The sequence below is a fragment of the Lissotriton helveticus genome, chromosome 6, assembly GCF_964261635.1.
Source record: "Lissotriton helveticus chromosome 6, aLisHel1.1, whole genome shotgun sequence".
Taxonomy (NCBI): Eukaryota; Metazoa; Chordata; class Amphibia; order Caudata; family Salamandridae; genus Lissotriton; species Lissotriton helveticus.
Window position 1 is genome coordinate 1704474918 of NC_136067.1, and position 15907 is coordinate 1704490824.

The 15907-nt window shown below is 40.5% G+C and overlaps 1 protein-coding gene across 1 annotated transcript in view; it reads left to right on the forward strand.

The window, feature by feature from the left end:
* MACROD2 (mono-ADP ribosylhydrolase 2) overlaps nucleotides 1-15513 on the forward strand; it is a 1869528-nt gene extending 1854015 nt beyond the window's left edge. Inside the window, exons 5-6 of the mRNA XM_078647088.1 lie at nucleotides 7820-9408; nucleotides 13378-15513. Coding sequence (XP_078503214.1) covers nucleotides 7820-7944 — 125 coding nt within the window. The 3' untranslated portion in view covers nucleotides 7945-9408; nucleotides 13378-15513. The remainder of the gene's footprint in view (nucleotides 1-7819; nucleotides 9409-13377) is intronic.
* The last annotated feature ends 394 nt before the right edge of the window (nucleotides 15514-15907 follow it).

Consider the following 15907-nt stretch of genomic DNA (forward strand, 5'->3'; position numbering starts at 1 on the left):
ATATAACTAATACATTCTAGGTGTGAGTATGGATTAATTGTGAAAAATGTATAAGAAATGAATCAAATTATACACTGCAACTGTAGAAAAATATTTTCATTTTATTAGTCTTGTAGTTTTTTATATATAAATTCATTGATCATTGATTGAAACTTTTTTTGAATCTTTCTTAATAGGTTTTTATAGAATACATGGACACAGATATAGGTTCATATATATGCACACTTAAAATTTGTAACAAATTCAATTATATAATTTTCAAATGAGATTTATACCATAATATCCTTTGATCTATATTGGTTTATCTGAAAATTGATGATTTGATGATGGCAAGCGGCAGGGTTGAAAACTACGTGCGTTTCGGCACTGCTGCCTTCATCAGGAACGCCGTCTATGTATATACACAAAATAAAAAAGAATTTATAATCATTATTTCCAACTATCACCTAAATTTACACACCTAGAGTGACTATACTATACACTTAATTTAAAACATGCATTTACAAGTAGCTATAACACGGCAACACATCGGAACAGTTGTGCTCAATTTGAAAATGAACTACTCAACATATGATTTGGACATTCACATCATTTGTAACATCATTATCTTGATGCATGATTTAAGAAAGCATTCAAAGTTATAATTTCATTATTAGTTTATCTACATATCTCTATATACTAAGAAAACATTTTTTGTACTTTTTAAAAATAAATTCCTTAATGAGGAGTGGTACATACGATTGACGAAAAGTTAAAAAATTAAATGAAATAATGCATGTGTATACACCATCACAGTTTAGAAAGGAGAGAAAAAAGTTATATATATATATATATATATATATATATATATATATATATATATACACAGAGAAAACTTTAAATCTATAGCCCTTATGATCATAAAACCACAAATGTGGCACATGTAAAAGCTGTCCGCTGGCCACAGAGATAAATGAATTGAAGTTCAATGGTCAGACAATCAAATCAAAAGGTATGACAAATTGTAAATCCAAAAACGTAATATACCTTTTGACCTGCCCTTGTCATAAGGGCTAAGTGGGGGAAACCTCATGTACCTTTAATGTCAGACTCACTGTACATAGGTCGGCAATAAGGACAAAAAGAGTGGCCTCACCTATGGTTTCCCATTACTTAGAAAAAGGTCACACAGAAGATGAAATACGGTGGTTCATATTAGAAAAGATTTCATCTAAAGGAGGACAGAGCCAGGACAATATAAGAAAAAAACGTGAGGTGTTCTGGATCTTATTGGACACCGTAAATAAAGGATTGAATTTAGACATACCGTGGGAAAATGTAATTATTTAAACATATATGAGCTATTAGACCCTATCTGAATAGACGTTATCGCTGTAACTATATTAATGGTAACTATTTTTCTATCTCTCTGTTTAAATATGACCCATATATTTTTTGTTATCCCTATAGGTAGAAATTTCAATCTGGGTCTGGTGATCCAGGTTATCATATGGTTGCTCAATCGTAAAGTACACTAAATAATAAGAACACCTATGTATTTCGTAGGTAATCCGTTTATTGATGCCATATTGCCTGCTAAGTCGTGTAACATGCTGTGAAAGACCGATATACTGTAACCACCGTAAAGATGTGTTCTATTATGACATTTAGAACCTATAGTTGTGGGTTGTCGTCAGCATTTTATACTTATTTCTGAAATCTGTACATCTAACTCTTGCTTGAGCTAAGTCGCGGTTACCATGCAACTATACATTATGTATCTTACCCTGTCTCTTTTGAAAGTTATAGATCTGGCACATCCTATATCTGAGATCATTGATAAATGGATATATCTTGTCTGTTTCAATAATGTAACAGGCTTTAAGTATCAAATTATAGACATTACAATATGGCTCTCGCTTCACTTTCTACATCTATGTCCTCTATTGCCATCCAATTGGATATTCAAGTTTCGTGCGATCTTTAAATCAAGCGCCTAAACGTCTTAGACGCTTTGACGACCATGTGTGGTTTTTAAAAAAAGATATAGATCTGGTACATCTTATATCTGAGATCGTTAATACATTTATATATCCTGTCTGTTTCAATCATGTAACAGGCTTTAAGTACCACATTTAAGATGTGACAAATTGGGGCTCGTCGGATATAGACCAAGTCCGCTTTTATTTTCTACATCCATGCCATCCACTGGATACCCAAATCGTGTGTGGTCTTTAAATAGAGCGCCCAAACGTATTAGACGTTTTGACGACGGTCGATACGCGACCACACACAAACCCTCACCGCAGAAGTCGGAGTTATGCCGAGCGATATTACTTTAATGGTAAGAGTCATATTTACAAGATCGTATGCAATATATTTTGAGTGCATCCGTTCAACAAAGTTAGCTAATGCAGGATTTTCTACTCAATTTTATATATATATATATATTTATATATATATATATATATATATACATCCTCTACCTCGTGCGTGCGTGCACCCATATAGAGGCTGGCGTAATGCCGAGTGAGACTATATAAACGGTAAGCATGGCATTAGTTATATCGTATGCTCTGTAACTGCAGCATATCTTTAAATCGAGCCAGCTAATGTAGAACTCTCTTTTGTATTAATTGTAGTTATTTACCGAGACACTTTCCTCCTCGTTTGCTGGGCACATCGTTTCATCGCCACGGGTACCGGTTTTGATCTAGGAACAACACGCATTAGGTAACCGATTATTTTATAAACAGTGCGCATCTGTACTATGACTAATTGCGTATCGTGTTACTATACAGTAAACAACAAATAGTGTTATTTATGTTACAGAAATCCAAATCTTGATGCCGGTTTTATTCACTTGGATTAACATCCATAATCCCTGTATGGAAATCATTGATGTAGATATAAGGAATTGTTATCAGGTAATTTTACATAATGATATATAGGGGCCAACAGAACTTGTGTTGATTCTGCATATTTAATAAAATGGCAGAACACAATATAATATATTCACCTATAATTTCATTATAGTGATTTACATCTTGACTCCACCCTTTTTATCAAACTGGAGGAATATTGACTACTGGCCTGACAGTTCGGTCAAACAGACAGAGAGTGTGGAACATATACCTTGTTCAATAAAGTAAGCATACTAAACTAGCATTCCTCGCTCGTTCATTATACGGTTTTGATGCATACGATATAAATTGACTCTAATTATGAATCATGAAGATATCAATATTGACAACTTAGTCCAAGATGTGGGTTCTCAAACAAGTATGGAACTGTTAAAGTAAATACTAATTAAAAAACGTAGTCTATTATATTATCTCGATTACTGTTCTTTTAGGTGTTCCCCTGTATTTTTCATTGAGATTGATCCATCCTAAAAAGCTTCAGTACCTCTATTGAGTACACATCATTCAAGTAAGTACTAGTCACTTGGGTAAACACACATATGAGAAAGTAACTACCATGTTAATATAACGTCAGTAAAAATAGGAGAGGGACAATTTGTACGCCAACTAGCCAAATGCTAATAGATAGACTATGGGTTTAAAATTCAGTGGTTTCCCAATGATCAATATAGTTAATTTTATCATTGATTATGTTATTTAGAGATCAGTGTAAATGGAATGTGACGGCTCTTAATACTGTCATACAGCAGCTTTAAAAACGATTGTGGTTTCATGATCATAAGGGCTATAGATTTAAAGTTTCCTCTGTGTTTATATATATATATATATATATATATATAACTTTTTTCTCTCCGTTCTACACTGTGATGGTGTATACACATGCTTTATTTCATTTAATTTTTTTACTTTTCGTCAATCGTTTGTACCACTCCTCATTAAGGAATTTATTTTAAAAAAGTACAAAAAATGTTTTCTTAGTATATATAGATTTGCAGATAAACTAATAATGAAATTATAACTTTGAATGCTTTCTTAAATAATGTATCAAGATAATGATGTTACAAATGATGTGAATATCCAAATCATATGTTGAGTAGTTCATTTTCAAATTGAGAAAACTGTTCTGATGTTTTGCCGTGTTTATAGGTACTTGTAAATTGATGTTTTAAATTAAGTGTATAGTGTATAGTAGTCACTCTAGGTGTGTACATTTAGGTGATAGTTGGAAATAATGATTATAAATTATTTTTATTTAGTGCATATACATAGACGGTGTTCCTGATGAAGGCAGCAGTGCCGAAACACGCGTATTTTTCAACCCTGCCGCTTGCCATAATCAATTTTCAGATAAACCAATATAGATCAAAGGATATTATTGTATAAATCTCAATAGAAAATGATATAATTGAATTTGTTACGAATTTTAAGTGTGCATATATATGAACCTATATCTGTGTCCATGTATTCTAGAAAAACCTATGAAGAAAGATACAAAAAAAGTTTCAATCAATGAGTTCATATATAAAAAACTACAAGACTAATAAAATGAATAAAATGTTTTGTATTTAGAAGCTTGCTATAGTTTTCTTTACATAAAAGTTTAATTTCCCTGTGTATGACAAGTACATCTAATTTGTAGGGGTCCCCGTATTTTTCTAAATAAGATTCTGTTGAAGTGCCACCTCATGCAGATCTCTAGATCTCCACTGAGAATGCCTCGCACAAGTCTCAGTCATGCCAGCGTACGTTCCAAGTGGCAATGTGCGCTGAACTGCTGCACCTTGTGAGGGAGGCAGAGAACATGTGCCTCAAAGAGGATACCTACATTGTGCAACTCTTCATGGAGCGAGGCAGGAGGTTTTGGGATCTGGCCATGAGGGTCTACTTGGGAACGATCAATGGGCTCCAGCGGTCCATCCAAACTCCAGGGCCTGGGATCTATGAAGGAAAGCTCAGTTGTGCGACCAAGTACCTGTACAGGTGCCTGGGGATGTGGTGGGCAGAGGGCTCCTAGGAGGACCTGTGTAGTCAGAGACCAAGTGCCTATATGGAGCTACTCGAGAGACGATGAATATGTTGAGATGATGTACTGACATGTGTACACACAATGTCTTATCCAGTGAGCATCTCTGTACTAAAAGAAAATAATGAATTATTTAAGCAGACACAGATCTGACAAGCACCTTTATTCCTCCTCACAGCATCTGCATGGTAACCTTGACAGCAGGAGATGAAATCTCTCTCAAAGAAAATAGATCAATAGGGAAACCTACCTTTTATTCTGTTATGGAAAATAGATACATTGAATCAGTATTTAAGAATGATTCTTTATAAATGATTCAGAAGAAACTAAGGATGCATTCCTGACATAAAAATAGGGATTATCAGTTGGTGTTCTATATGATAGATTTATTTCACATATAGTTTTATATAATATTGGTTAACTGCCTGTTTTTGTAAGCCAAAAATAACTTGATAAGTGTCATACATCTAAAAATTTAACTAGTTTAAATTTAGGGAATAGGCCTCACAGAAGACAATAGATATATAAAGATATTAACCAAGATAAACAGAAAGGAATTATAGCATGCAGCGCTCAAACCCGCATACACACAGGTTCATATTGCAGTGAACCATTGTATCAGTTGAGTATATTTGAGGGGCAGTAGTGCTCTTACATTTAGAAGAAACAGCTGTGAGAATAGATTAAAAAACGATGCCCTTTAGGTTACAATTCCTGATTGTGAGGCCATCATCAGGGTGGGTATTAATCAGAATAACAGTTGAATCACACAGTAGGGAGATTTTTGGTATAATACAATCTGGGCGCTATTCCACGATACTAGTGATTTACTGGATATCTATAAGTGTAATAATATGTTACATATAACCACAGATCCCAGCATTTGGTTGCCTAGGTTACATTGTCCAAGTTTCTTGGTTTATTTGCAATGTTGCTGTCAGAAATGCAACAAAAGACACCGATCAGAATACTACTGTATACTATACAGTAAACTATGCCTCTTATACCAGGGGTATCTTTACAAAACTTCTGACTATATAATGATTAGGCCCTCAGTACAACTTGCCCATTAATTTTGATGGGGTCACTAACAGCACTTACCAGCCTCAACAGAATGATCAGATCTGGGGGAACAGTGTGAATCCGGACCAAAATGCAGAATTAGTGGGGAATCTGGTCGATTATTACAGATTCCCTTGGAAAGTCCTAATTTCTTAGTGGACAGGCAGGGCCCAACCCGTAATGAGATGTTCCTGCTTCCATAGTTACCCATATCCCTGGTAGCAGTATCAATTGGGGGTAGATCTGCCAGCCCATTTTTCTGGCTACTTGTAATGTGGCCCTTAGTAGTTGACCATAGTAACAACAAGCTACAATTTAATTGTTTGGGAGCTATGTATCTATAATTGAGAGGGTCTACTCAAGCAGGAGTAAGCATCCAGGTCATTACCTCTTTGCCGCTAAAGATAAGGGAAGGGTCAGATGTCCATTGGCTAGAGCCGGATCCTATTTTGCCTTTATGGGGTGGTACTCCCTTCAATTTTACTCCATGGAATGGCACTTACTCCTGCCTGTCAAAGAGTTAACTTGCATGAATTTCTAAAGAGAAACTCGATTGTGCAAAATGGTTGTGAGCCTCCACAATATTAGATGCTTATTAGTATACAGTGTTTTTGCTCCTTTATCTCTAATATCCTAGACCTGCTGACTTTACCGCTCTAGCACGTAAGAGTTCAGAAAAACCAACATGCTGACAACATTTCCTTATGCTTAAGTGCAATGATAAAAGAAAAACTCCACCATCCTCTGCCTTATTTAACCCCATTGCTGCTGGCGATGTCCAACGGACGTCGCGTGCACTACCTCTGTAGTGCTGGGCACGTCCGTTGGACATTGCGGCCCCGCCCGCGCAATAGAACGTTCCGCACTAGCGCGGAACGTTCAGCGCAGGTAACGGGTTAATATACGGAATTGACTTTTGCACTATGACTATGACTTTTGCAAATCACTTTTTGGGGTCTCCTAAGTGGAGCTTACGCGTGCAAAATCTTTTGTGTCAGCTTTATTGGAAAGAAGTAATACAGGTCATGTAGGAGGTAATAGATCAGGAGATATCTTGCCAGCCTAAATGGCATATCACCTGTGTGTCGGGCGATGAGAAATAGCCAAAATACTCCAAGATATGGCTCATGATAGCGGGCATAGTAGCATAACGTAATATAGCAAGGGAGTGGGGTGCGAGTCAACCACAGAGTGTTGTGAAATGAAATGAAGACCTAGAGTGGTTTTGCAATGCCGAAAAGGTGGTGTTTCAGTGTAGGCTACGAGCTGCCCAAAGAAATGGGACCAAATATGGGGGATACAGGAGCGTAACACAGGCCCCCGCAGCCCAAGCGGTGCGGGGGGGCCCCTAGCTCCAAGGGGCCCCCTCGGCACTGAACTCTGGCCGGGAGAGCTCCTGTTTGAGCCTGGAGGGGGCCCCCCTAAGTACTGTGCAGGGAGGCCCCCTCACTTTTAATTATGCCAGTGGGGGGATATGGACAAAATATAGAGGACTCTGAGTTATTGGTTAATGAAATGGGTAAAGAAACAGTGGGGTAAATATATACTGTATCACATTACACTGTGTTAAGACAGGCATTCGTATTACGATTCTATACGGTATACAGCAAGATACATGGATGTAAAGACAATAGCAATGCAAATGTATGGAAATGTTTGTTGATCGACGCTCCGCCAGGTGCTGGTAACTTACCTAATAAAAAGAGTTCACAAAAAAAGTTATTTTGTGAATCAGGCTATTTGTGTGTTATTTGTTTTGTAATTTTTTAAAACATGTATATTTAAATATGAATTTGCACTCATAGTGTGCCCTCGTTGTCTTTGCTTGCAGTGGATGGCTGTATACACAGAGCTGCTGGGCCGTGTCTGGTTGCTGAATGTCGCAGCCTCATTGGCTGCTCGACAGGAGAAGCTAAGATCACGTGCGGCTACGACCTGCCAGCAAAATGTAAGTGAATGTCATTTTTATTCTCCGAACTCAAATGCAGCATTGTTTTGGTTCTCTTAGCCTGGCATCATGTGAGGGATGATCTGTAATAAAATGTGCCACCGCTCCTTGAACAATATGCCCTCTGTGATTGGCAAGAGCCTTGGAAACAGTTGTCGGGGGAATGCCCCGCTTTTCTCTATTTTCCATGCAGATTTCGGGATAGTGGATGAATTCAGACCACAGGGAGATGAAAGTGATGCATTGTGTTTTCAGCTGCTGGGCATAGGCTGAATGCCAATTACTGTGAAGGCATCTGTCACTCTTTGGCTTTCAGTGAAAGGCAGGGGAATGCAGTTGTTGGGCCTGGAATGTGTCTGCTCTCTCAGAATAGATTTGCTAAAAGGTTTCCAGTGCATTGCCAGAGCAGAAAAGCAGTCGGTTGAACTCTTTACTTGTGCTTCTCGCAACATAAGTGGAACGGGTCGTGATTTGTCGACCATGCGGTGTCTGCTTCTGCACACCTTCTGATTTGCTGTCAGTAATTTGTTGTCAGTGTTCTGTGATTGGTGGGGCACTTGAGGCCTCTGCGGGGTGGTGCTAAAAAGATGAGATAGCGTCTCAGGAGCGTGCCTTTGAAGCCTGCAGCGCCCTACAATTATTCGATGGAATTATATTGTGTCGAGAGAAAAAAAGATTGTTAACGTTATCTTGGGGGAGCGGTGCATTTTTGTGCCTAATTGGTGTGATTGCGTGTCAGCGGAAGGCTGCGTGCGTGAAGTTGACAAGAGTGGTTGAACAGAACGTAATGTTTCATGTTTTGTTCCTTTTCGGATCATTGATTGATAAAATCATTTTTGAGGTAGAAACCCTAGTATGCAGCGCGCAACAGTAGAATGGATTTTAGTTTCCAACAATTGGTACAAGAATCCTTAGTGTTTCTTAGAGAAACGGTATTATTGAGCGTGTTCCATGAGATGTGTTTTTCTGTGATGCTTTACAAAACAATTTCCAATATTCCAAAACAGATGTTTATTTCTTTTCCGTTTAATGCTCTACCTTGCCGTAGAATTTTTATTGCATTGTACTTGAAAAAATCAATGTTTTTAGTTTTATTTTGTTGGGTTCCGTCTATTAAGTTGAAAGCTATTAACTCTTTTCAGACACAGCCTGTGTATGACCAGTGACAGATGCAACCTACCACCTTTCTTCACTGTCCAGGATTTTGCAATTTCGTGATTTGAAAAAAACAGTTTAAAAATTGTCCCTTTCGTGTAGGTCTATTTTTACAAAAGCCTTTGCAAATTCTAAAAAATAAAAACGTTCGTTTTTCCCTACTTTTATTCACCATGCACTGCCTCAGGGTCTAAAAATTAGGGTGGGCAGGAGAGAGGTATTTTGTTTTCTTTGTTTCCTACACTGCGTGGCCTGTGATGTCACTACAAACGTCCTGGAAGAAGTGAGTGCTGAAAACTGAGACACCGCACAGGGGCGTAGGAGACACTAAAATTCTGGGGGGGACAGGGACAACCTTGTGGACTTCCCAGTGACACTATACAAATCACTGCCCGTTAAACAAATACAATCGCATACTTTCGAAGGGAAATATCGAGAAAAGCAGGCATGTTGTCACAGTTTGCATGTATGCTTGTTTGTTATTTCATATAGTAATCAGACCAAATGTTAAAAAAACATGTATATGAATCTTGCATCTTCATGCACCAAGCAAACAAAGGTCACGGACTTAGGGTGGGGGCATCGTGTTTGCAAGTGCATTATGGTTTGAAAAATACCTGCTGCTGCATTCCTGGTCTCCAGCAATTTTCAGGCAACAATAAAAATGTGAAGATAACTTTGGTGACTAATGTCCTTTATTGAGAGAGATCGAAGGTTTGTCTAGTGGAAGTTTTGACTCTTGGTAAGGTAGCCACAGTGGGGTAATATGCCTGCTGCAAAGAACGTGTACCACGCAGATCACAAAATGCATATCATGTAAATAGGTCAGTGAGTTACTGCTTTTGTCTGAGAGATTCTTTTGGTATTTGCAGTTTATAAGTTAAAATCCTAACATAGAAGAGTGAGCTATTAACCATCATCAAAGAACTGCATGAAAACTTCAAGGTATAGATTAGAACGTTATGATTTTTCCCCAGTCTTTCCTTATCCTAATGTTAGAAAAAGGGTTCATTAGGATAGAAATCAATTCTGATTATTAACCCCTTCCACGCTCATGACGAGCTGGGCTCGTCATGAAGTAGCCTCCTCGCACGCTCATGACGAGCCCGGCTCGTCATGTTGTGTGGGATTTCCGATTTCTCAGCACAGCAGGGGAATATGCTGAGCATCCATGGGGTTAAAGAGAATCCCACAACCGTGGTGTTATGTTTTAAATTCTGAGTTTGTGTTTCTTTAGTGTTGCAAAGCCATCCTCTACCCTAGGCCCCCTCCAACATTTTGCTGACTGGTACTGGTGGTACCTGACTGACCCTGGCCTCTGCCTGAACAGTGAAAGAGACACCTAAAGATACTGTGAAAACACCTACATACACTAGGGTGCACTATGGGTTAGGGTACCCCTATGATTGGCATGGCCTCTCCTATAAGGCCCTAGTACATAATAGGGCAGGGGGATTAGAACTACCTTTAAGTCCCTAGAATATAATAGGGCATGGCAGTTTTGAGGCCAGTAGCTCTTTCTGCATTTGCATGTGTGCACTGCTGAAGCCTGGGGTCAGTTTACAAGTAGCCCTGTGTTGTAGGACTGCTTTTAAAATGAAAATTGTGCCCAAACTCGACTTTTCGGTTTGGGGAACTTGCAAATTGATCAACTACAATGCTGGGGCAAAAATAAGTTACGTGGAAAAATGTTTTCCACTTAACTATGGCTGTGTCATATTTGCCACATAATACATCATCTGCTGCATAATCTAACGATTTGACCAAAAACAATTTTGTTGCTCAAACAGATCAAAAATTACTAAGAGAAATGTGACTTATATTGCTGTGAAGTGTAGGGCCCTTTGCAAAGGTTGACTGGTCACCTTTCCCACTGCTGCATTTGTATGTTACACAGGTACTAATGAGGCAAAAGCTTTGCAGAGGCAGTTAGTATGTATAAATATGTCAAAATAATAAAGTATCATAAACTGCACTGCATTACGCTGCAGCCTTTTTATTGTTGCATAATTTAGTCAACACTGCAACATCTTTTTGGCCTCCATTGCTGCATAACTCCAGTGGCCCGAAAGAAGGCTGCACATGTTAAAAGTGTTTGTGCATGAAGCAGACACCATGAAGTTTGCAAACTTAGAAGCTGATTACAATGGCAGGAGGACTTCAGTCCGTCCGCCATCGAATCGGGGAATGGGACCACTGGCCTTCAAGGTGGCGGCCCCATGATAGGCATTACAATGTGACCGCCACTATGGCATTCGCAGTGCCTATCTTTTACAGTGCAGCAGGTGCTGCTGGCTGTATCATCTGCAGCAATGTGAAAAAGGACATGTTACATATATCACTGCACTACGTGGCAGGCACAATCAGGGGCCTGCCACATGGTGCAGTGATATGTAGGGGGGCATCTTAGATATTCCCATGGTCCCATGTCTGGGGACTGAGGGGACAGGGGCCTGCTACGGGCCCCCAATGTCCCTTTCCACCAACTTTTCCATGGCGGGTGAACGGCCATGGATAGGCTGGCGGGTAAGGGGTATCATATTCTCTACTGTGGTGGCTGGTAGGCACCACCAGCATTGTAGGAACCATGAGCTCCTCCGCCGCACTGGCGGGCTCAAGGCGTCAGTTGGGTGTGTGGCGGTGGTCTTTCCGACCGCCAGGGAACCACCCGCCATTGTAATGTTGCTGGCGGTAATGCAGTCAACCATGGCGGTGGAACTGCCACTGACGGGGTGACGGGGCAGTCCCACCTCCATTATATTCACCCCATAAGTTTGGTGTGCATGCAAATCCTTCATTACTGATCGCTGGTGAGTTGCACCACTACTGCTAAAAAAGGCCAATGGAGGTACCAATGGGTGCGGTGGACTGGCCTCAAGGATCTTGTGACCTCAGTGACAGTCACTGTCGATGGTGTGTCTAGGGTGTGCTTCTTTGTATGCCTGCTCGCAAGACTGGAGGTGAACTGCAGTATGGATTGTGGTGGACAGGCCTTCAAGGTTAACTCACACTTGCCGCCATTAGGGTCCACCTACGGGTGCTAAGACACCAGGGCTTCTAAGGTCTATCGGGCCTTCTAAGTTGTAGCATCGGAATGAGCCTTGTCAGGAGTGTGGTCTGGTGGACTGGTCATGAAGGCTGAAAATGGTGCTCAAGTTCCAAATTCAGCAGCTCTGGCCAGAGTGCCACATCCTCTCCCACGTTGAACACCATACTGCCCCACTGAGAGAAACTTGCACTGCCTTAAGCTACAACTCAATTGTGCTGTAACTAAATTTAAAGTATGCACTAGACAACAGTAAAATGCTGCCTGAAAAAAACAAAGAACACAGTGGAAAAAGCAAACACTCATAAGAAATGCAAGAATAAGCAAAGCATGTGAAATGTAATCAGGAACAACATGGTTACCTTAACAGTTTTAAACTCATTATTCAGAAATCAGTAAGTGATTTTGCCTGTAAATTTCAGGACATGGCTACAGGACCAGTCAGGAAGGGACCCGTTTCAATGTCCATTGCTTATATCCTTTTAAAATGTAAGCAGTTTGGTTTAAAAAAAGACCACACCCCCGAACACAGAGCTGCAGTACACATTTTATAAGCTAAAATAATTAAAACAGTTGAAAACGATCATATTAAACGTTTCTACTCCACTCATCAACCAGGTATTGCAGTCCCAATAGGGATGGTGCACTTCCCCACCCTGGGAAAACAATGTTCTTCGAAGAAAGAAGAAAAAAAGAAAGTAGCGCTTTCACTGGCAAACTCTGTAAAGTGGTGCTAATGTGTGTGGGTGTAAATAACAATCTGCCCTGTCTGCTGACCACTCTGTATCGCTTTATTTAGGTATTTAATAATTTTTTCTCTCCGTCCTAAGGTTTTTCTTTGGAATTATAAAACCATCAGCAAATGGGGACATTTCCAGCAAAGTGTTCTTCCTATTTGGGATCCATTTCACAGGGCAGATCAGGACTCTGGAGAAGTTGACACTGTGCTTGCCTTCTCTGTGCATGAAAGAAAAGAGACAGAGTTGTCTTCCTTCTCTGCCCTTCCCAGGACGCCGAGCCTTCCTGCAGCATAACAAAAGGCAGAGGGCAGGGGTCCTCTTTGACTCCGGGCAGGTCAAGTACAGGGCCATTAGGTAGCGCTTTCGCGCGCTAATGGCCCTGTCAATAACAGAAGGGAGAGGGGAAATTCTTTTGTCCCCCGTGTCCCCCCCCCACTTTAAAATCTGGGGGGGATATATCCCCCTCGTCCCCCACACTTCCAACGCCCATGACACCGCAGATATGTGCGCGCCTCAGCCTCCTTTGGCTGTTATTCTCCTGGCCCCCACACTCATCCGCCTTCTCCCTCCATCACTTTCTGTCTTTGACCCAAAAACGTATTCCCTATCAGTGTCCCCCTGCTCTCTCCAGCAGTCATTTGTTTACAGCTTTCTTCCCCACCTGTTGTCCTCCAGCCTGACCGTCCCCCTTTTGACGAGTGCTTCACAGCCCTTCCCCATCACTTCTGTTTCAGCCCCTGCCACGCCCCCCTCAGACAGTCTTCCTCCTGAAAGCCCCTTCTCTCACTTCCAGCCTCAGGCACCATTAAGCTGCGTGAAATACATGTTGCCACCTCCATAGTCCTCCTTGTTCCTGCCATTTTACTTTAAGATGGGAGATGGATGAAATGGGGACAGTAACTGCTTTTTCTAGCATTTTGAATTATCATGTAAAAGTCCCATTCTTAATACATCCAAATTAGTGTCCATGTCTTGCTAAGACTTTCCCATGCCAATAAATTAAAAGATCTGCCCTGCAGCACTCAAATCCTTGCTGATGCCATGTCCATGTGACCTACTTTTACATCCTTTTCTGTTTGTTGTTCTTGCCTTGCCTGCGGCTACCCAGAAAGTGCTTGTTTGACTGGTGGTGTAACCTAAACTAATATCTCACATATTTACATATATCTCCCATTTTGGAGTACTGCTATACCTTTAACCATTGAAAGCTAAGATCTTGTGTTTCTTTCTTCTACTTTAATTTTAGACTTTGTCCTTCATGAGTAAATGTCTCAACATATATTTTTAAAAAGGTATTCCCTATTAATAAGAATGGTTTGTTGAATAACATCTATTTGAGATAGCTTGGCCACTCCTCAGATTCCTTTTAACCCTTAATTGATAATGTGTCGAATTCAGTGAGCAGGAATACTTCTATTTGTGTCGACCGTAAATGTTCATCTCCTCCTCTTGCCAATGGTAATAGATGGTATTCGCAGAACCTCCCAAACTGTTCAGGAATTTCTTTCAATTACAAAATGAGGAGAAAGTGGGGCCACTTTGTATTCTCTCAGCTGTGCTATTTGAAACATTAAAGGGCTGCTTTTACTAAATAATGTAAAAGAATCCTTTATCTATTTACCAGTCATTGTAAGCACATTTTGACTGAAAATATATCATCTGATTCCAGTGGGAAAAGGGGTTGTGAACAAAGAGATCTGTGTGTGTAGAGAAATAAATCACAATAATGTACGCAAGATGTATTTTTTCACATTTTATGTACATAACACGGAGATGAGCAAGTTCATGTAATAACCCTGCTAGATTGCCGGTAGATATCATGATGCTAGAATCTAATTACTTGGTCTAAGAAGACAGCATTGAAGTACTCCATCACCTCCACCAGCTTCAACTGCCTTTGAATCCTCCACAAGACCTTCAAATGGATACACCCAGAATGCAGAAAAACTGTCACCCACGCACTCATAACCAGCAGATTGGACTACGGCAACACCCTCTACACCTGAATCAATAGAACTCTCCTACACAGGCTACAGACCATCAGACCATCCAGAACACTGCAGCCAGACCTGTCCTCGGAACCCCACGGCACAAACACATGACCCAACACCTACGTAACCTCCACTGGCTCCCCATCGAGAAGAGTCACCTTCAAACTCCTCACCCAAGCCTACAAATCACTCCACAACATCGGACCCAAATACCTCAACAAGAGAGTCTCCTTCCACTTAACCAAGAGGAACATCCCCTTCGCAGACCTCGCCCGCGCAGAGACCCCCCACATCTGCAGAACCAGAGTAGGAGGAAGAGCTTTCTCCTACGTCGCAGCCAAAGCCTGGAACGAGCTCCCAGTGAACACCAGACGCTCCTCCACCCCTTCAGGAAGAACCTAAAGATCTGGCTCTTCAACTGAACCGTAGCTGCATCCCCCTCCCCCGCGCCTTGAGACCCTCACGGGTGAGTAGCACGCTTTATAAACCCCCTGATTGATTGATTGAAGTAGTTTACATCCATTTGACCCTTGTAGATGTCCTCCAGACCACAGTATTTTTCTGAGTAGATCCATGTGTTCAAATCACCTATACAAATAGGTTCATGATCAGGACTCTAGATTTCTTTGGAAGTAAAAAAAAAAACACAAACATGTAGCATACCACAGGTTCAGGAAACTCGGTGAAAAATATTGAGATCAGGGGGAAAATGTAGCCAACATGGGAAATTCTACCAGTTTACCAAGCTTGTTAAAGGCGTAGCATGGAATAAGGGGGAAATTTGAAGTCCTCTCACAAAGCAAACATAAAATAGGAAAACATTAATAGAAAAATATGTTCTGATGTTTGGAGGATACAATGCATTGTGTATATTAGCAGTGCATATACAGCGTGAGATAGCAATATGTTAATATGTTTTCCATTTACAATGAGCTGTCAACAATTTCTTTAGAATTTGAGTGCATCCAAATAAAGATAAACCACATGATTAGCTTGAGGGAGGGGGGGGGCGTGGCTAGCAGCCGATGCAGAGAGTCGC